Source organism: Myripristis murdjan, chromosome 6 (assembly GCF_902150065.1).
Source record: "Myripristis murdjan chromosome 6, fMyrMur1.1, whole genome shotgun sequence".
In the NCBI taxonomy this organism is placed as follows: Eukaryota; Metazoa; Chordata; class Actinopteri; order Holocentriformes; family Holocentridae; genus Myripristis; species Myripristis murdjan.
Genome location: NC_043985.1, coordinates 2506445 through 2529987, shown reverse-complemented (window position 1 = coordinate 2529987; position 23543 = coordinate 2506445). Strand labels below are relative to the sequence as shown.

At 39.6% G+C, this 23543-nt stretch overlaps 1 protein-coding gene across 1 annotated transcript in view; it reads right to left on the bottom strand.

Moving 5' to 3' along the window:
- Positions 1 to 5669: 5669 nt before the first annotated feature.
- Positions 5670 to 23543, bottom strand: part of necab2 (N-terminal EF-hand calcium binding protein 2) — a 150320-nt gene continuing 132446 nt past the window's right edge. Inside the window, exons 10-13 of the mRNA XM_030053284.1 lie at positions 14541 to 14653; positions 8101 to 8178; positions 7150 to 7241; positions 5670 to 5731 (exon numbers count right to left, since the gene is read on the bottom strand). Coding sequence (XP_029909144.1) covers positions 5703 to 5731; positions 7150 to 7241; positions 8101 to 8178; positions 14541 to 14653 — 312 coding nt within the window. The 3' untranslated portion in view covers positions 5670 to 5702. The remainder of the gene's footprint in view (positions 5732 to 7149; positions 7242 to 8100; positions 8179 to 14540; positions 14654 to 23543) is intronic.

Sequence of the window (23543 nt, the reverse complement as noted above, 5' to 3'; positions counted from 1 at the left end):
AATGTTTTATGTGTTTATGAAAAGATAATTGAATAAAATAATTTTTATATGAAACTCTGGTCTCATGTATTGATGCTTCCAGTTTGAAATAATTTACAAAATTATGTAATCATGTATGTAAAATTTTAAGCTATGTTCTTAAGTATCAACAATGTTGCCCCTTGTCTGATTGAGATGCAGATGCAGATGATGATTTTAAAGGAATACTCCAACATTTTGGGCAAAATACCAGTTTTCTGTGAAAATGGCATCAAACATCTTGTCTAGGTCTGGGTAATTCTGAAAAAGGCTATTTGGCCAAAACGTTGGAGTATTCTGTTCATGTAGGTGGTCCAGGCGGAGCTAAATTAACCTACTCCACATACTGCTCAGTAGTTTTAAACTAACAAGTTTTATGAACTCACATTTTTTGCATGCTCAAGTTTATTCTACAAAGTAACCAACTACAACCATCAGATAAATGTGCAATAAAGTGCATCATTTCCCTGTGAGAGACAGTGCAGTCAGAGGTATGAAGTCGAACCAAATATTCAACTGAAGTGCCCTTACTGCCTTTAGAACTTTAGTAAAGCACTTGCATGAAATTGATGTACTGACATACTTTTCACCTCTGGAATGAGTGTACATGTTTAAAGTCTTGTAAGAAAAAAACATATGTGCTGAATCACCAGCCACCCAAAATATGATTTTTTCCTTTTTCTTGTTTGGCACTGAAATTCCATTCCATTTTTAAATCATTGTGATGACCAAAAAAAAAAAAAAAGCTGCTGAGATTTGGGTTAATCGGACCACCATGGTATGCAGTGTACTTCATTTTCATGCTGACCAAACCACTTGGTGACCACTCGTGTCCTGTGGATGAGGGCATTGTCATTGTATTTACAAGCACTCCTAGTAATATAAAAAACACACAAGTCATGAGTTTCTGTTTTGTAGTTTTATTGAATTGCATCACTCTACATTATCTAAGATTTCAACAAGGTATTCTTTAAAGACCAAATATATTACTTGCATCCCTGCAATAAGTCTCTACACATAAGAGAAAGCTGTTTTACTGAAACATACATAAGAATTATAATATTTCATTAAACGCTGCCATAAAAGTGAATGTTCATTCTTGTATGCCATTTTTTCTAGTCATATAATTTTTATATAATAATTTTGTCTCTTTTTGTCTCCTCCATAGGAATACTAGAAAAGAAACAGGAAAATAAGGTAAGAAATGCACAAAACCCATTGAAGAGTAGCATGGCCTAATACTACAGCAAAGAAGTTACTGGACATTCAGTTGACATGCACTCAGGTGTAGGATAGAAAAGAACACAGCCATTGAAGGGAAGAGTTACGGCCTTGATGTTTGTCAATTCCTTTTTGGCTTGGTATCATCAAGCACTGCTTCCTTAAAAGAGTAAACCTGGTAACACACTTCCTGTTCAGTTGCTGTACATCTGTTTCTCTGAAGCTACAGAAACAGATTTGGCCCCTTCTTTCTACAAACCTTTGTTCCTCACTGACAAACAAGAACCACTTTACTGTAGGCTATGTTTCAGTTCATTGGCATAACTCTTCCATTGTCTGACTGAACACAGGTTGCACTGAGGAGTAGGAGGATAGAAAAAAAAAAACAGGTTGCACAGTCTGAGGAACGTTCAGGAATGTATCAACAGGAAACAGTATTGGCAAATTTGACAGTTCACTTACTATCTACCTCATATCAACAACCCAGCCAAGCTGGGCACAGCATACAGAAAAGGAAAACCCTCCTTTAGAACGTATGGGCTGCATTCAGCTGGGCACACAAGGACTGTAAAACTATGGCTATCAATATAGTATGTCACTGACATGTAAACTTCAATCCATGCAATATGGCTCTGTGTTTCTATAATAGTTCCTTCTTGAATGCAAACAGAATTTGACACAGTTTGAAGTGGCGCAAGAGGGCAAGTAGTTTTTTTTTTTTTTTTTTTTTTTTTTTTTGGGTTTTTAATAAATGAATGATCATACCTCCCCGTGCTTGTTAGTACAAGCATTGATAGTTAGCTGAGAGAAATTTCACAGGTAAAGCAGCAATGCCATAGCATGCTTGTTCTATATGTGTACTGTAATATGAGTTTCTGTCTGTTATGTTTATAATATATGTCTACCATTCCACATTCCAATCATGCATGCCCTACTCAATGTATCCCAGCAATCTAAAGGGAGGGAATGGCGCTGGAGCAATACTTGTATCAGTTTAGCTGGATCCCCATTAGTTGCTACCAAGGTAATGCACAACTGCCATCTCTAGGGTCCATATACAGTAAACTGGCAAATGACAGACTGACTGTCATTCACAGGTGAAAGAGAAAATGGACTGAGCAGTCAGATGGACAGCTGATGGCACCTTTGAAAAGTAAATAGAGCTGTAAAGATGAAGTGATTCATAAAACAATCAAATCATTAACAAGATAAACTGTATTACTATACATTTCATCTATTTCTAAATACTCTCATTATACTCAAGCTATATACTTTATCTTTAAGTCATGATATTCATTCATTTTAACATTGTGCTTTCCCAGTGAGAATCTGATTGTGTTTTACGTTGATGGGCTAATGGCAACAGCGGTGAAGTCGGGTGTTTTGGGGATTGAATCAGGGTCCTTACAGATGGTCCATGTCTGTATTTTTCCTTGAATTTGACTTTGCCTCGACCCAAAGTGGATGTATTAAGTTTTTCAGGTTTGGAATAATATGAAATGTGGGCCAAAGAGCTAAAAAAGATCATCAGCACTGAGCCAGAGGCAGGTCAGGCCAGTTTCCAGCAAATCCACAAAAAATGGCAGACAATGGCGACTCCAAAAAAAACGATTAACAAAATTAGGCAGGACTTCAGCCTGATCGTTCCTTTTTCAGGGTCACAGGAAGTTGAAGGCTATCTTAGCACATACCGTTCAGGAAGAGTCTAGTCCACCTGACTGCATGTGTTTGTACTGTAGGAACAAGCAGAGGGGAGCGCACAAACTCCACCGCATCGACAGCACTAACACCTGAGCCATCATGCTGCCAAAACCTGACCTTTTATTTTTACGGATGTCCCACCACATCAGGAAAATATGTTCATGAGAGCGTCCTGGGGATCATCTTACCATATATTTTGGAGAGTTACTATTCCCAAGTTCAAGGATTTACCACTCGTAGTTTTTGGAAGTGGATCCAACCAGAGGAAATGTGAGGAACTACACCTGCCATTCATGGCTCTGCGTTTGATCCACTTTGGCCCAGATTTACATCAATTAGGATGCGGATTAAGATTAAGGAGGGTTCTGTATAAATGCTCCTTTCAATTTGGTTGCACTGTGGTCAAGGCTAACTATATGTATGGCCAGTGCAGTCATCTGTCTGTATGTTAGAGCTGCTGATGATAAATGGTTGATCTCTCTTTTCTAGAGCATTTCAGCAGGAGTGTCATGCAATCAGTGAAACTGTGTTTATATAACTATGGAAATGCAGCACACCACAAGTGCTGCACAGTCATATACCAACCAATCTAGTTTGAAAGACCCTTGGGGTATTGCCCTGTTTATGGGGACTTTGCATCACAGGAAAAGAGAAAGTCAAAGTCATTTCAAACCCCCTCCGACCTCCTCTACCATGTGGTGACGTTTAAGGCTTTATATTTATGTCATTTGGATGGGTATCTTACTCTGAAGTTTAGTATGGATAAATATTCTGAAACAAACTTATGTGAAGAGCTGCAGTGTCTATAAAGCCACCACCACTTCCACTGAGGAAAAAATTGCACCGTAGCACTAAAAGACGTCAATAATACAAATATAATCATAATAGAACAATGTTTTAATATGCAAAATCTCTATTAGACTTATACAGCTAACACAGGCCAATTCAGACATACAACAGAAGGCAAAAAGAAAACAAACTTTAGCTGCATGATGGAGAACAGTGAATTGCTACCTCTGTATCTCTCTAGTTATCATCTATACCTCTGTCTCAAGGTAGCAGCAGACTCTTTTGCTTAAGTCAGAAATAATCCCTTGGCAGCAAAGCTATCTACTCATCTCTCCTCTTAAGTGACCATGATGTCAACACTCTACAGATATTCAACTCTAAACCCCATATCATTATTGATATACGTGAAATGAAAGCTACATGAAGAAATCCCAACTGATTCACTATGTAGCAACTGATCCCTACGTGGGATAAACTTCAGCATGCTCTGAACAACCTCTGCTGTCTCTAACTAAACACATATTGGACATAACGCTGAAATGTGTGATAACAGACTATATTCCCACACACCTTTTGAATGGAAATTATAATCAAGGTGGAAACTACTGACAGAGAAAAAAGTCCAGCCAAGCTAATGTTGTGTTCCACGATGCATTTTGCACAAATGTCATGAGAATTCATTATTTTGCAGATTCCAATTGAAAAAATGAATTAGAAACCAATGCAGTTCAAGAATTCTGAGGGACACAAGTTCATATTTCAAGGCAATACAGTTGGCACACAGTAGCCTAGGTGTTGGCTTGCAGAATTTAGTGTAGGTAGTAAGGTAGAATCTGCCTAGGTAGTAACCTATCGCTAATCTTCATGCTACATTCAAGCAGTCATCGTAGGTGCTGTCCTGATTAGGTGTTACATGTGGACTAAGGTTCGAAATGGCTACCATGAAAATAAGGTCAGTAGTCACACATTCTAATGCTAGCCTCCATGTGTTTAGTTAGGAACAACAAATCCTGTGTTATTTCAACAGGAGCCTATTCCCAGGGCCCTCGGATCCCAATGTGCTATGTTGCTTCAGTGTAATTTTTCTAAAACTGGAACAAGCTCCATGTTCCCTTAATTTTATGTTTGCTAAACAAAACAAGAAGCACAATGTCCATATGTCAGCTATATTAATAAAAATGCATAATCTCTTAATACATGTTCAGTAAATAATATCTGGAATGGTGTTTATGGACAAAATGATTCCAAACTTTCTTAATTGAACACACTTGCGTTTTGATCATTTCTGATACTGAGCATGTACTACCAGATCATGCATTTTTAATATACAAGTGATATGGACATTATTTTTCCTTTAATATTGATATCCACAGTTAAAAATTACATTGAAGGAGTACAGCACCTTGGGAACATAGTGTTGGACCCCATTTCAACACCTACAATGAAATGACAGCTACACACAAGCTCTAAAATATCTACTGTCTGTGGTACACTCAACCCTAATGAGAGACAAAAGAAAAAAAAAAGCTTGATTCCTAAATGCACAACCCAAAATGGTAACTGCTACATGAAAAACTCTACCCTAGGGTCCGTGCTACATGACTAAGTCCACCTTCCAGTGGCCCAAAGCTACTCCGTGAGGTGACCAGAGCGTGAAACCACCCAAAGTCTTGTGCCAGCCAGCTACCACGGTGAGATGCAAACGCATGTAGGTAATCTCACTTTTTTTGTTTTTGTTTTTTTTTTTTGAAAATGCACTGTTCAATATTCACTGCAGTTGACACCATTCATTTGCACTGTGTAAACATGTACTTACAAAAAGAGTTACGGGATATTGGGGTTAAGGGGAAGGGGGGCAGGGGAGGGTAAGATCAGGTAAAATAAGAGGGAAAGTGGGAGGTCGAAGAAAGGAGAGAGTCAAGGAGAAAAGGGAGTGTCCAGGAGTCGTGGCATGTGGTTGAACATCTTCATGCTCAGTCCCTGTTCAGACTGCACCAAGCGGCTGTAAGAGACAGAAAGGAAGAAGTGTGAGAACATGAGGAAATGAATGTACTTGAGGAAAAACTGTGATTTGGAGAGGCAGAGACACAATGATGACACAGTGAAAGGAGAGAGGAGACAGATGGATAACAAATGAGGGTTAGAGTAGAGAATGGTACTTAGACACACACAGCTGCCAATGGCTGTCTGCCAGCCATTACCTCAAGCCATTGACAGTTGATGCCTCAGGTCCACGGATGTGTGCCAGTGTCAATTGTTTTGAATGGATTCATTTGCAAAGTATACACACTCAGTGCCAGGGTGCTCTAGTTTTTGCATATTTCAGAATGGCTCTGAGCTTCAGGTAATTACATGGCCAATAGCCTGACTGACTGAGTACTAAACATCCTCTAAGGATTATGAGGGTTCTGTATTATCACGCGGAGCCCGCCTAAGGCATTCTTTCTATTCCGTTCAGGACTGGAGTGACTATAGATTTAATTCTATTCTATTCTATTCTGTTCTATTCTACTCTACTCTACTCTCTTTTGTTCTGCTCTGTTGGACAAACTTTGTCTTCTGCAGTTCTTTGACTGTCCGTCGTCATTTGCTCCAAATTTCCTTATCAAGAGATTCATTTTTAGATATGACCGTCCATAAAGAATGCAGGTGATAAATAAATAACATACTACTACTACTACTACTAATAATAATAATAATAATAATAATGATAAATTTAATTTCCCCAGCTGTCCCATAAAATAGTATGACTGGGGTTTTCAAAGTCTCAGACAGTGGTCCTCCCCTCAGACAAAGCTAGGAAAAAAGTGCCCACTTCTTAGCTCAGTACGACTCTTAGATGTCAGGATTGTGGGATTGTGTAGATTTGATCCCATAGACACTCAACAACTGAACTAAGCTGTTTGACCTTACTGGGAAAATAGGAAAAACAGCAAAATATCCCCAAAATACTGAATCTCTGAACAATCTCTCTCTTCACTAACAAAAGAACTGTTTATTAGAAATCCTTGAATATCTTTTTCACCTTCAGTCTCTGAGCCTCCCTGTTTGGAACCCCCCTGTGGAGGTCCACCTCCCATTTTGAGAACCTCTGCTCTATGGAATTGTCTATGGGACACAGTTGTCTAGATGCAGGTTAGAATTGTTACAATCACAAACTGTGAGATAGAAGTAAACCTTGTCTCTCTGTCTTCAGCCTGTCTCTTCCACTACCCCAAACAAAATGTGCATCTATCGCCCTGAATACTGTATTGTTTATTGGCTATACTTGCAAAAGTATTTTCTGACATGTTTGTTGATGCTTTTCTTTGTTTCTTCTTACATCTTTCCAAGTATACTGCCACCTTAATTGTATTCTGTGCTCTTCTGTTTTGTTTTTTTTTGTTTTGATCTCTCATTTTGTAGTATTGCACCACTAACCTGGCACGGCTACAGTAGAAACAGCCTCCGGCTGGCACAGTGTGTCCACCTTCACATGCTGAAAGGCTTTGGTGGGGGCCGACTGGAGGTGCCTGAGAAAAGAAGAGGGGGTGAAAAAACACAAACACACACACGCGTGCACACATACACCCACGTGCGCGCGCACACACACACACACACACACAGAAATGTATGCTACACACCGCTTAGCACAGCCCTTAGCCTTTACTGTAAGAGCTGAAATATTAATGGCATTGAGATGCTGGGAGCAGAAGGGCAGAAACTGAGATCAGCAGACAGCTACATCAGCAGCCCATCCTCGTGCCCAGCACCAGCACCATCACTAAAGTATGATGGCCTGACATAACAGAGGTGCCTCAGCAACTTTGAGGTGAGTGGATGGAAAGAGAATGCTAATTAAAGCTGGAATGCACCAATTTTTCCAACAGGCTTGTGACAGTAATGGAAGATTTTTTTTTTTTTTTCATTTTGGCAATTGCTAATCAATGCAAACAATTCTCAACTCCAATATATACATATATATATATATATATATATATATATCCAAAAAAAAAAAAAAAAAAAAAAGAGTGGTGACTGGCTGCTGATTCACAGGCATTTTAAGAAACAAAATGAATGTCCACACTTACAAATTAGTTTTGAAAGCTTTAATGTGGAGCACTGAGCCTTTGTCAGCATATCCAGACATTTTATTCCGCCTGTTGCTGAAAGCTCATTTTTAGGATCATTCATTTTGTTCATGGAAAAACTGCGGAGGCAAATAATTTGAATGTGATCGGGCTTTTCAAAAACACCTTTGTACAAGTCACCAAAATTAAAAAAACAAAACAAAAAACATTTAACTGAAGCATGGCTGGGTATTAGTGAAGGACTTATGCTTAAGCTGAAGATTTTGCAAGAACATCAAGCCAGATTTGTTTGAAAACTCACCTCTTCCACTCCTCCTCCCCATCCCAGAACTCATAGACCACAAAGGATAGACCATCTGGCAGACGCACCGCAGTCACACTGGATTAGAGAGGGAGAGTATGGATTAAGGGGAAGAGTGGGCCGCATGGAAGAGGTGCAGATATAGAAAGATGGAATAATTGATGGTTGATTAGTAGGTTGAAAGAGATGGAAAAGAGACAGGAATACAGGACATGGAAGAAAGGAATGAGTGTTACAAGGAGAGGAGGAGAGAGCAAAAGAAGGCAGAGCAGGGAGAGAACAAGGAAAAGATAGGCACAGGGTGAACAGAGGGGATGTGAGGTAATAGCAGGGAACGGAGGAAATATATGTCAAAACAAGCCCACATTAAAGATATATTGCTGTAATAAAGCAGAAACAGACACCAAACAATAGTTTGGATATGAGAAAAAGAAAGATGAGTTGTTACTAATCCCCACAGTTTATTTTCTTGGCACCACACTTAAAATCATCATGAAAAGGGCTCAGAAATTACATCCCATCAATAAAAGTGAGACTTGCAATAATACAGTGGACCAGTGTGGGACAGGGTCAGTGCAAATGTGGAAAGTTGGCTGCTATTGACCGATTGAACACTTGGCTACTTGATGAAATACACCTACGTAGTTATAACAGGGAAGGACACCATTTCACCTCCAGAACAGCAAATACTCAACAAACTCCAGGAAACAATCCTTACAGAACTTTGTCTGTGCCAACACTCAAGACTTTCAATTATTCAAGAGGGGTCAAATGGCAGACCGAAGACCTCAGAAACCTCAAGGAATGAACCAAACCATTGTTTAAACTGAACCAGCTCTATCCTAATGCCTGGGCATTGCATGAGGTCTTGGCTTTTGCTGCCAGACTTCATAAATTCACGCCTCAAACATCTTGCTCAGCCTCATCCAAAAACATCTGTGTTGCATTGAAATCTGGGGACTGTACATGACTAAAATTGCTTTTGTGTTCCTGGTACCATTGAAGGGATAATGTGAGTACTTTGAGACAAGATGCATTATCCTGCTGGAAGTATTCATTTGAACAAAGGGTACTGTGGCTAGCTGGTCGCCAGCATTTAGGTCCACTGTCATATGGATGATGCTCCATAGATACCGTGTGTTAAGAAATATCCCAACACTATTACACCACCACCAGTCTTACAATAAGTTGAAACATCTGATGGTAGCCTGTTATAAATAAATAAAGCTCTCTGAATCATGATAAGAAATCCACAAAATATCTGCAAAGGCAGTGTTGATGGTGTGGTGTCTTGATGTGTTCTTAAAGGTGTCCTTTGCCACTTGGCATCATTATATGGTGTTACAAGTCCTTCTTTAAGGAATTAGATAAATACACATCCACATTTATTTGGAATAAGAAAGTGCCCTGGATTCGAAAGGAGTTCTTAGAAAGGCGAAAAGAGGAAGGAGATCTAGCTTTGCCTAATTATCTCTATTATTATTGGGCTGCCAACATGCACAAAATAATGTTTTGGATCTTTGATCTACCAGAGGATGAATCTCCACTTTGGCTACAGATGGAGCAACATGTGAGTAACCCAGTATCACTTAGCTCTCTGGTTTGTGCTCCTTTACCTCTAAGTAAACGTTACTGGACAAAACAACCTGGTCATCCAAGCTACCTTGAAGATATGGTCACAGCTTAGAACCCACTTCAGAATCAAAAAAGCCCTTATCACTTCTCCTATTTTGGCAAACTGCAACTTTGTTCCATCTCTCAGAGACATCATTTCAGTTGTGGCATAGGAGAGGGGTAAGGTGCGTTAGGCATCCTTTTAAGGAGGGACATTTTATTTCTTTTGACCAGCTGAAAAAGGACTTTAACATTCCACAGTCAAACCTCTTTAGATACCTGCAGGTATGCGGTTTTGTCCTAAAACACTTCTTTTTGACATCTCCACAGAGCACGTGTGATTTCGATGCTATATGATAGACTTCAGACATCTCTCGGCCACTTAGCGAGGGCATAGGTGGAAGAGTTAGGGATCGATATTCCTGAGGACGCCTGGGAGACAGCAATTGAACTGGTACACTCTTCTTCAATATGCATTAGACATGGACTGGTACAGTTTAAGGTTCTGCATAGATTACATTTCTCTTCGAGCAGATTGGCCAAAATCTACGCTGGCTTAGACCCGACCTGTATTAGGTGCAAGCGAGGTCCGGCTACTCTAAGTCACACATTTTGGCAGTGTCCCAAGTTGGCTCCATTTTGGACAGGAATATTCAAAACCTTTTCATGTATGTGTAACACAGATATAGACCCCAGCCCGTTGACTGCGCTGTTTGGAATGCTCCCTTAGGGCAATATACCACCTGTGGTATATTGATACCACCCGGGTTAGGTGATACCACCTAACCCGGGCTGAGGCTATAGCATTTTCCTCTTTGCTGGCTAGGCGCCTGATACTTTCCAGTTGGAAAAAAAAAACAGAGCTGCCGACTCACAAACGCTGGGTGGAGGATGTCATGTCCCATCTCAAGCTTGAGCAGCTTAAATATACACTTAGAGGTCCCAGCACAAAGTTTACTAAGGTCTGGCAACCATTTTTAAACTATTTTGCAAATGAGTTCTCTGACAACAATGCACAGTAGCCACTGATCTTTCTTTCTTCGTCCCTTCCTATTCTACTTTATTGTTACCCATTGTTATTGGTACGGGTCATGTATGTTTGTTGTTTTGAGTGCTGGCGTATGTGATGTGTGTTATTTGGTATGTGTGTTGGTGTGTATAAAAAATGGAAAAATTCAATAAAAATATTTGAATAATAATTATATGGTGTTATCCGGCATAGCCAGATCAATCAATCAATCATGGTGAATGAATGGTGCAGCAGCTGTACATCTAATGCAGAATTAGAGTCGTTCATCATTATTGAATCGAATCTGTATATGTGATGATATACAGGTATACAGGACTCAATAACTGACTGCATGATGTCCATATGCTACCATTAGACAAAAGTCTAGTTGGATGGTGGTGTTTTTCCCCATGATTACACTCAATTTGCCAACAAGACTGTTGTTACAATATTTGGCAGGACACAAAGTTCCTGTCTGACAGTGATCTTGTTTGAAACATGTAGCAAGTACTAAGAAGCAAACTCCTAACACTGTACCAGTTGGTCATCGGATCTATAAATGATAACTGAAGTAGAATGTTTAATATCCACAGAATCACTTGTGTATTAGTTAGAATATTAGTCATGATAATGAGAGCTGCAAGGGTTGTCATCTCAACGTCAAGAGAGCGACAACTTAGTAGCCAACATGTTCAAACTTTGAATTTGTGAATGCAGGGAGTATGAAATGTTTAATGCACACAATGTTTTGATAGATCAGGCTCATCATACCCTTTTATTGAAATGTGCTTACTAATGAATTGAAGTTTCATTTCATTTCATTTTTTATGCAGGAAAGATTAAAAGTAACATTACAGATGTTGCAATTAACTGGATGAAATTCACTTGAGCTTGTTCGGTACGATGTGGACATATGTGCTGCTATTCTGCTATTTCTAGTCTTTTATTGTGATCTGAAAATTGGATTTCATCACTTGGCCATAAAAAGGGAGAATCACTCTGTCACTGCAGTTCCTCTCTTAACCTGAAGAGGGCAGTGGGCAAGCAGGCTGTTATATATCCCTAAGGGGGCTTTTAAAGAAATAACTTTAATTGTGTGAGCTCTGCTGGAGGTTATAATTAAGTGTGTGTGTGTGTGTGTGTGTGTGTGTGTGTGTGTGTGTGTGTGTGTGTGTGTGTGTGTGTGTGTGTGTGTGTGTGAAGTAGGCACACATACATGCCAAAAGATAATGAGGAGGGAAGGCAGAGACAAAATAAACAGAGTATTAAACGCTGATAGTTTGTGAAAGATAAAATGCAGAGACAGAAAAGGAGAAAGAGAGATGAGCCGTGACGAGGATAAAGAATGACAGAGTGCACTAAAGAGAGAGCACACAGGCAAAGAGAGGTCCATTCAGAGATAATCGGTGGAGAAGACTTCCTCCATCCAGACACCCTCTCTCCCATCCATTATTTACCACACTTTTTTATTGATATTTCTGTCCTCTAAACTAAGTGAGGTACCAGTATGCGCATGATCAATCTAACGCCAGAAACAAAAGTTATGAGTTATTGACTTTCTAGCTGTTAGGAAAGTTGTTAAAAGGAATAATGATACCACAATATATTAATGATTATGTGTTTCATTCTGCCTAAGGTGTAATATGATAAAAGACAATGCTGAAGTGGCTTTTAGGATACAGCTTAGTGAGCTGTTGCTCGGATAATTTCTTCACTCAAACAAGGAGATAGTAATGGACTTTAACAGCAGCAGGGAGAAATTTTACAGTTCTGGTTTGCAGTGGCCACATAGTGCAAACAATGGCCTCTTTCAAGTTTCCTCACACAGCTACCGGTCCCTTGATGGAGAAATCTCCTCACTTCCTACAGCTGCTTCAGACAGGTTTTTTGAGTTGGTGGGAAAGCCGCAACCCACTGCTACGGGGCTTTGATTGAAAAGATGTAACCTCTCCACCTTGACACAACACTGAGACACTACTTCACTTAAGAAAAAAAGGCTGAAAATGGCTATATGCATATTCTGCGATTATCATAAGCTATAATATCTTCTCTGGCTGGGCAATATTGACAAAATCAAGCGCCACCATATCTTCGAGAGAATACCTTTGAGAATATTGTGACAGTAATAAAGGGATGATTATTGGTGCTTTCATAAGATGTTCACACATAAAGAGATTTTGGATAAACAGTCTTTAGTGATGTGTTTAGCTGAGAAAATTGCATCCTTTTACTGTAATGCGGCTTTTAAAACCTTGAAAAGAACACACTTATGCCATATCTCTCTCATATCACACTATCAAAATATTGCCCTGCCTCGACCTGGCATCTAGACCCAAAGCAAAAACAAAGAGACTCTCAAACCTTCACGATGTTCTGCTAACTTTCAGCTGATTATTACAGAATGTCCCGGCACTCTTCTTTATAAAATGTGGTAAACTGTGATGGAGGTCAACAAAAAGCAAAAAGCTGTGGATTTATGTTTTGTTTTTGGGTTTTTTGGGGTTTTTTTGGATTCTGGACTTTTAAATGTGAACACTGCATGAGATGGTTTGCAGTTCTGACGTTACACCAAATTTCAATTAACTCTGTTGACATGATGGTAAACGTATTAAATCAGTTTCACAGGAGGAGGGTTTTTGATTGGATGAAGTTCTTGAATTGAGAAATTAAAAGTTAGCTACATCTGTGACCTCTGACGGGCAGACTTTACACTACCTGACACCATTTGCAAAAATGTCCCATCTTTCTGTACACTATATTTAGCTTTGATGTACAGCATGTAGTTGCTTGTTGACCTTGCTGTTAGGTGATGTCTCATTTGCCAGGCAACCATTCTAAAAGGTGCTATTTGCTGCTCCGTTTAACCAATTCTTGGATGATAACAGCACCGTGTGTTGTATGGCTTAACTCTTCCCTCAAATGCATTGCTAATGAGGACATAGCTCAGTGTATTTTCTGAACTTCTAAAATAGAGATGTCAGCCCCATTCACCTTCATCTCTGACCGCAAAGCTCTCACAACTCGATTATCCCAGAAACCAAGAGACATAACTGGTGTGTGAGAATGTGCTACAAATAGAAGAACATGCAACAGAGCCAGTACCTGGTAGGCTCACCAAGGGCATATGTGGAGTTTGAGAAATCTCTCTGGATATTAGGCTGTCTCACAGCACCCTATGGCTCAGAGTGGAGGGAGCAGGAGGCTCATGATAGGCACAGTAGTTATATTATATAGGTATATAATACAGGAACAATATTATAGGCAGGAGGTACCTGACATTACACTAGCACCTCTGGGGACTTGAGAGGCATTATAATAATGACACACTCGCTTAAAACCTAACTGAATGCGGACTAAATAAGACTCAGAAAATCCATGTAAGTTAAATAGAACAGGATCAGACAGACCAGAATAGTAATTGCCTCATGACAGGAACTGCTGAAGCTGAGGTGCTACTGAAAGGACCACACCAGTAAATTCACACATTAACACCAAATGTGTTCTCAATTCAAAACCCAAAGAGGCTTTTGGGCTCACATGTTGTTATAAAATAATGAATATACTAAGTAACTGACATTTGGGATTTTGGATGCATGTATGGAAAAAAAAAAAAAAATCAAAACAACCCAAAACAAAGACGTTTTATGTACAACAGTTGGCAGTGTCTCCCCTAAACCCTCTGGGAATGCATAAACACACTTATTGTGAAACACTGTGTAACAGCAGAGGTAGTAGTAGTGGCGGTGACAATAGTAGTATTGGTAGATGTAACAGTAGTGTTATAGTAGTGTTATAGTAGTGCAGTGGTGATACTCACTGGAAGCAGTCTCTCTGAGCAGAGACATTCTTCAGGTACTGCTTCAGAGCCTCGCAAAAGTCTCCCAGCTTCTTCTGAGAAACCACCATCTCCTGACGAATCAGTAACAAGGACTGGGCGAGAGAGAGAGAGAGAGAGAGAGAGAGAGAGAGAGAGAGAGAGAGAGAGAGAGAGAGAGAGAGAGTCAATTTTGCACATTTCTTAGTTAAGCCCTGGGATCTGGTATAAGAAGACAGCTCCAAAAATAAACTAAAAGATTCAAGATCTCTCTATTAATGACCAAACCATGCGGGTTATTTTTGACAACACTGGAGAAGCTTAGCACCAAAATATATAGAATATATTTATTCTCATATATATTATTCTCTTTCTTGAGAATATATGAGAATATATTGACTTCCGCCCCTTATGGAGGGCTTTGGAGTGATACAACACACCCTTCAGCAGTCATATTGAACATCCTTAGTAAACAACTGAAGACTCCCATGTAAATTATGTATCATTGCTGTGTCTTTTCATGCCCTGGTGACATTTCCTTATGAAATTTCAATTTTTTCCCATGACAGTTCACCTGGAACAATGTGAACAGAAGGATTGCATTTCAAAATGTCTGACTTTGCCATCTCATCACAGACCTAATGAAAATAGTGAAATTGCTGTTTTTAACTGGAAAGAGAACCTTTCACTACTGATAAATTATATTTATTATCTTTTATGTCAGCTTGTTACCTAACTATAGAACCTGGTTAGCTAACCATCACTGTCTGGTTGTTAACTAGCTATAGATTTAGTAAAATATATCATGAGTAGTCAACCAGCTGCATAATGATACTCAATATCAGTTGCTTTTCTAAGTAAGTCTCACTTTCTGACCAAACAAAGCAAATTTTTCACATGGCACAATTGCATATAAAGTCAATGCAAAGACGCAAATGGACAGGAGTTTGCACATGGTGACAGAAATGATGCAAATTTTCACATTGAAATTTCACCCTGAAATTTTCAACTCGAGCAAAAAATTTGTGGCAGTATTCATGCGAGTCTGCAACACGGAAAATTCACTTTGCACTTGATCTGAAACACAGTCATGCTGCATTCATGTTATATGTTATGAACCGTGAATGCCATCTTGTAAATAGTGTTCAGGTCAATGTCCAACTGGCAATCAGCCCACAACTTGACATCCTGGATTTTTCTGAAAGCTCCAATATATAGTGTGAGACTATGTGGAAAATTAACGCAAATAAATCCAAAATTAATGCTACTTTTACCAGGCATGCTTCTTTTAACCAACAAACTAATGCCTGTCACAAAACTGAGTGTATGTTGCTAAATTATCCATTCAATAAAAGGTACAGTCTACACAAATGTATCGCCTAGGGCTAATTATTGGAGCTCAAGGTATTAATGTGTACCTTATTCAGAGGCAAAAAGGTACATGTGTACTGTTTCCTCTAAATGTTAAGGTACAAAATCAGGAGACAGCGTTTGTTGGGCCAAATACAATTAATAAAAAAAATAATTTCATGATTAAATACATATATAAATAAGTACCCAAATGAACAAATAAATTAGGTAAAGTATTAATTTAAGGTAGATCTGAACTTGTAGGCTATAGTAGAGTAGCCTTGAAATGAAATAAGTTTTGTAGGTTTGTGGATATGAAAAATAGGTAATACAATTCTCCAGTCACTACAGTAGTTACAGTGCAGTAACAAGACTGGTCTCTGTAAGGTGCAAACCACAAGGGTTACAAAGACTGTAGTGTGACTTTTTGATGGGAAAAATGTTTGCTGTTCACTTAATATTTTCTAACTCATGTGAAAAACTTGCAAGTGATATTGATTGGAGCCTTCCCTCTCATATGAGGTGTGGGCAGCATTAATCTAAAATGATTTGTTACACTCCCACAACAGAAGCGCATAAGCGATTTCTCTAAGGCCATCGCTGCTCTAATACCCAAGATGGTCATAATCTGACAAACAGAACCACAATCTACCTGTATGTGTGCGTATATATATATGTGTGTGTGTGTTTGTGTGTGTGTGTGTGTGTGTGAAAGCGAGCGGGACAGATTGGACAAATCTACCCATCTCAACAGTCCAGTATGTGGCAGAGGATTTTCACTGTGCCAAAGTGTGCGTGTCTCTGCATGTGCAATATGTGTGTGTGAGGCAGAGGCAGGGAGGCCCTACAGTGAGAGAGCCCAGAGCGAGGATGCTTGCTATCATGTATAAATCCAATTTATCACAAGAGCCAAGCACTGCCACTGCCATCAGTTCGATCAAATGAGATTAGCATAACACAGCTCGCTGCTATCTTCAGCTTTTTGTGTGTCGTTACCTCACTACAGTATGATTAAAAATTCATCCACTATGACCCAGATAACTCCGGCAGCTTCTCACTGACACTCTAGAATACACATGTGAATTCATGTACATGTGAACACACACACACACACACACACACACATTGTAGACTGTTGGGGCATTATTACTATTCATTATTCGGAGAGAAGCTCATAGTGTTACACTGTTGAGGCCTTGTCAAGCAAGCCCAATATGAACTGTCATTCTAACAATCTACCTTAGCAGACACTTATCTATGTATATACATGTATGTACATGCATGCATATATGGGTTCATACGCTTTTTTCAACCAACAATGATTTCTTTCTGCATGTTGGAGCCAATACCAAAAGTAAAATAGAATAAGACAGGGCACGTGGGTGCCATCTTGGAAACACCCCTTGGCAGTAGGATCACAACGAACAAAATCAGATCCCTATCTCTTTGAGTGGGAGTTACCTATATCTAATGTTCTGGTGTACGTATAATTATTTGCATTTCATACTTAGGGACACTGTCAATTTGTATACAACATGGAGTCATAAAATCAGTTCTGAGATATATTAGTGTCACAGAAAAATATTTTTCCCTTTACCAAGGCTTGTATGCACATGCTATGGACAGCTGCAAGAAACATCATGATTACATTCTGGTTTGTGGCAGCCCTTGTCATTGCCATAGTAACTCAACAAGTCATATCAGGCACATAGTGGAGCTATATAATAGAGATTGTTTTAAAAAAGGGCATACATTCAACTTGAATCTATTCCTGTTAAACATAAACATAAATTGTAAATATCAAAATTGTGCATGCAAAATCTGAAAGTGTGACCAGCTGTTGGTGTGTCTTGATTTTGCCACCATTTTTTAGCCTGTCGGATTTTCTGTTAACACTTTTCCCCCCAATAGATATTCAACACAATGTCAATTGATATATCTGTTATTAAGTATCCCACTGGAGTTCTGGGCAAGATATGCCCACCAATGCTGTGATTGGCCATAAAATTTGTTGGTGTGTTGCCTAAAACACGCTTGACATAAGCCCTCCCCCAACCAACCACACCCATCAACTGTGTGGGTGTATTGTGCCCAAAACTCTGGTGGGTTTCATAATAACACAGCTGGGGTCCAGCAATAATGTCAGCCAGGCGTACGTGTTTGATTAAAGTCAACAAACATATTCGACAGAATGTCAACAGATACACTACTCACAAAAAGTTAGGGATATTTGGCTTTTGGGTGAAATTTATGGAAAATGTAAAATGTTCACGCTACAGTGATATTATATGATGAAAGTAGGGCATTTAAGTAGAAGCATACACTGGTGATTTCCTCATCTCAAACAATTTCTTGAAACAAAAGCCAACAACAGTGGTGGGTATACCACAACAAAAAATGTCAGTGTCAATAACTTGTCATGTGCCCTTGAGCATCAATTACAGCTTGACAACGACGTCTCATGCTGTTCACAAGTCGACTTATTGTCTGCTGAGGCATGGCATCCCACTCTTCTTGAAGGGCGGCCCTCAGGACATTGAGGTTCTGGGGTACAGAGCTCCGAGCCTCTACACGGCGATTCAGCTGATCCCATAGGTTTTCTATGGGATTCAGGTCTGAGAAAGTGCAGGCCACTCCATTTGAGGTACCCCAGTCTCCAGCAGCCGTTCCCTAATGATACGACCTCGATGAGCTGGAGCATCAAACACCTGATGTGAATTTTGCGGTTAAACTCCTTGTTAGAGAACAGCAACTTGTGCAAAAAGTACTGAAACATTGAACAGTTGGACATGTGCATTCAAAAGTTTACAGAAGGTCACATTAAGTTCACCTGTAAAGGTTAGAATGCATTTTAGCTTCATCCTGAAATTTCACCTGAAAGCTGAATATCCCTAACTTTTTGTGAGTAGTGTATGTCAATATGTTGCTGAAATATCATTTACGGCTTATTGATGTTTTGCTGAACTCTAGATGATATTTAAGTTATGTGTCAATTGACATTCTGTTGAATATCTATAGGGAACTATCCAAAGAAAGTGTGACCAGCGTTCCCATTTGAAGCTGATAGAATGCCACACCTCCTCCCACAGAACTGTAAGAACTGTGTGAAACAACACCAGGTCACACAGCTGCTTCCTTCTTTTGGCCAGCACAGCTCAACATTACAAACAACGTCAGCATTGTGGTTTTTGCTGACCGTGTTCGCATATGACCCCAGAAAAAAAGTTTCTTTTCTGCATAAACAAAACACTGCATGTGCTTAACACAAATTAGGACATTTGCGCTCCTCCTCCTCCTCCTCACTGTGGCATTGATGATCAATCGGCCCTGCACTCTGTGTATCTGATGGCTCATCATTGCATCTCTCCCACCTGAGCATCAGTGTTGTTTTGTTTTGTTTTTTTTACAATTTTTAAATGCTTCATGAATTGAATATAAATATAAATTGAATATAAATACTGAACTGTTTTTGAGACAAATTCAGTGAGCAGGACTAAAAATAAATATGGTAGATATTACAATGTGGATAAACTAATTAGAGCCATGACTAAAGTTATAGATCTGCGGTTTTATTAGTTTTTTTAGTTTCATTTTGTTTTGAATTTTTGTTTTCCATTTTGTTTTAGATTTAATGAGGTTCTAAAGTTTGCTCGTTTGGTTTAGTTTTTCTGAGTTTCACTGGAGGTTTTAGTATTTCTCCAGACATTCTGCGCCTTGATGCCAGGCCTGGATGGATTGGCAATGCGGGCACGTGAGGTGCTTGCTTGTGTGACTGCCCCGACACAAGGATATTTGTCATCTGCTGGCATAAATCTGGCACAGCTCAAAAACTGAAAGATAAACTTCATATCCACCCAAGATTATTTTACTTAGTTTTGTAAACACACAATACAGGTTCACTTAGTGATGATATTTTTTTTGTAAAGCCTCTTGACCTTTTATTTTGATTATTCTACCAAAGTAAACAGCCATGTAGAAAACAACAGGCCTATTGACTGAAATGAGAGAGGTGCACTGATGGGCAATCGAGGCACGTAGGGCCAGGCAATGAAACCATACCAATACTTAACACAATATATTTGTCTACATTTTTCCTATGTTAACAAAATGCTCAATAAGATGTCACTAACATTTAACATAATTGTGATCCATGACTGACACGTGAACAGCCAATCATGAGGCAGGAACAGAGAAAGATTGAGCTGCACTTTGAGTGAGGACAGACACACATGCACACACACACACACACACACACACACACACGGCACACAGGAACTTGTTGTGGTAGGCTACAGATTAGCACAATGACCCTTGTGGTTTCTCCAAGCTGAAATGTGTGACATAAAACTTTGACACTTGAAATAATTACTGATAAAGACTGGTATTATACATCATCATGGTAATATTTTTAGCGTAATATGACTGCCATACATGCTCCTTCCTCTCACCTCTGTCCTCTCCTCTCCCTCTCCCTCCCTTCCTTCCCACCCGTCCTCCTCAACACCTCCCGTCCTGTCTTCTACTCTTCTCCCACCTCATGCCACACTCCTGCTGTCCTCATTCCTAGGGAAGTCGAGCATCCAGTCAATTCTGTCTCTCTTCTGGAATACAAATGTGATTCCATCCTGTTTATCCATACAGAAATCACTGCCGCTGCTCGAGTGTTTCAAGGTGCTTTGGAAGGCAAACAGTGTTGGTTACCCCCCTGGAGACTGCTGTTTAGCGTCTACTTTGCTTTCTTGCTGCTTCTTTTATATAATCTTTCACTCTGGCTCTCCATAATGAGAAGTAGGTACAGTAAGGATGGGAAGACATGGGACTGTTGTTTTATTACCAAAACAGAACCAAGATATTAGATTATGCTGCTGTTATGTTGCTGGAAATAGCGTGCTGTAAAACATGCCGGTAACCAAGAGATCTATACTTGGCAATCAGTATTCTTACAGTCTGTATACGCACATAGATTCAATTTTAAAGTACAGCACAGTGTATTGTGTGTGTGTACGTCTGTGTGTGTCTATTTCTGTGATGTGTTTCATTGGCATGTTATCCTTCTGTTTATCTCTTGACATCACAGTTTATCTGCTGCCATTAACCTAAACTGCTGTTATGAGATAGCATCACTGCAACATTAAGCTGCTAAAATCTACTTCTGGCTTTTTTCAGTAGAGTGTGTGTGTGTGTGTGTGTGTGCACGCGCGCTTGTGTCCACCATATTATGATTTATGAATGAATAATTCCACATGCATAGATGTGTGTATAATACGGTGTGTATGATATAAAACATCAGAAGGAACTGTGTGAAAGACCCTGACAGAATTATAACCACTTTGCTGCATTTAGGACCAGGTTTACTGTATACACACAGACACACACACACACACACTCACACACACACATAAAATGCCCTCACTCCGCACACACACATCAGCACACACAGACATCCTACTAGCTCAATTAGAAACACTACATTGCCCAGCAGCCTCTGTAAATCTAATCACCACCACTCCATTAGCCATCCTACCTCCCTGACCAAATCACTGCTATTACATCTGCTCCCTTCTGACACCGTGGCCCTGCAGAGGTGATAAATCAAGAGCTTCCAACACTCCAGCTCCAATTTTACTGTCCTACTTACCACTGCTTTAAAGGTCGTGGTCAAAGCAGTATCTATAACCATGATGGTAATGTATTATGAATACAATATATTTATTTTCTAACACTCTAGTTCTGCTTCCAGTGCCTTATACTACTCCGCAGCAGCAGACAATTCATAAAGCCTTCACATTTGCATATGTGTACAGGCTGACACCAGGGAAATTTTCAGAACTGGAGCCACTGCAAGACTGGTATTAATTGGTGAAATTTGTTATTTCCTGTGTAATGAGCCTTGCCTCACTGAATGCCGAGAATAAAAGGAAAACGCTTTTTTCAGGACAAAGTTGCTCCTATCATGCGTGGTTATCTAGGTCTTATTTGCACTGGGATTGGCTAGCATGCATTGCAACTGGGAAGCCAATCGGCGGTCTTGATTTGGACTGGCTGTGTTGTTGCAATTAGCTTGTTGTTGTTGGCTGAAAGATGGAAGGGAATTAGTCACATTGATGCTTCCGGAACAATGTAGTTTGATGCACTTTTTAAGCAAGCCACTTAGGCGCTGTCAATCAGTCAGTCAGAGTCCATATTCCCACTGCACATCGCCCCAGAAAAACCAAGACAGAAAATGAAAAAAAAAACAAAAAAACATCCAGATATCAACAGAGATGTTTTTTTTCCCCCTTAACGTCCATACAATTAATTTAACTTTAGCAGATGAGGCTACATGGAGAGATTGGCTAATTTTTGCTTGGCCTCAGCTGTGGGCTCTCTTTGGGCACAGATGCCACAGTCTGGCCCCAAAATGACTCGGCAATACCAACTAATATTGATAGCTACAAATAAACATCTTCAGCTCATGCTACCTGTGGTGTAGTGAGAAACCATAGTTACTAATTGCCATCTATAAATTAATGCAGTGATTCTGAACCTTTCTGTTCTCAAGGACCCCCAGATTGATACACATCAAACTGTGGACCCATATTTGATATGATGTAGTCTCAGGGATTAGATTTAGTAATTTCATAGCTGTCTGTTCCGTAAGCATCTGTGTGAAACGTATGACCTGAATAGTCATTCTTATACATTCTATCACTTGGCTGACTTCTGGTCAGTAAAATAATTGTGAAATTAAAATATTATTGTTTTTCTGTGGACCCCCTGGAACCAACTCAAGGATGCCTGCGGGTCCCCAGACCCCAGGTTGAGAAACACTGCATTAATGCATGACAAGCACCATCAAAATGTACAACTAAAATGCCCATGTATTATATCCATGTGCATTATTGGCTCAAATGTGGATCTAATAGTAATCTCACATGACAGCGGTTTAAGAGGTATTAACACCAGCCAGCAGCCAGTGTGCAAATAGCTCCATACTTCAGAATATTGTGTTGATGAGGGAGTCATGTTTGCAGGTTAGTTCAAGATTCAGGAAGCTTTACTGTCGTCCCAGCTAAATACAGTGGTATGAAACGCCATTTCTCCTGGACCACAGTGCAACATAGAAGAAGCGCAAAGAAACACAAGACAGTGCAAGCAAACAGTAAAGTGCAACAGTGATATTCAGTAAATCCACCTACACATACAATAAAGACACATATAATAAGTCTGTATGCAAGATGCATACACACAGTATGTGACGTATGAATGAGTGGTAATGTGACTGTGGCAGTGTAAGTTTGAGAAAGTGGCTAGAGTGTGTGTTGGGGCCTGAGTCTGTCATAGCTAGTTAACGTTTGTTAGCGCTACATGACGTTACATTTCCTAACCTTATCCATGATGACAACACTTCTTCTAACCTTAATCATGGTGACAAACCTTTTTCTAACCATAACATTTCTCTAACCTTAACCAAGTAGCTAATGAAAGCTAAACCAACGAAAGCTAACAAAAGAAGCTAAAGGTAATGTTTGATGATAACAGCCTTCTGAGTCATGAGAGGGTGTAGTAGGGCCCTACTAACCCATACCTGTAAAGGTCATTATGACTAATAATGTCCATTCAATTGTGTGATAACAGTCAAGGCAGGTGTTTTTATAAACTAAAGTAAATTTGTTG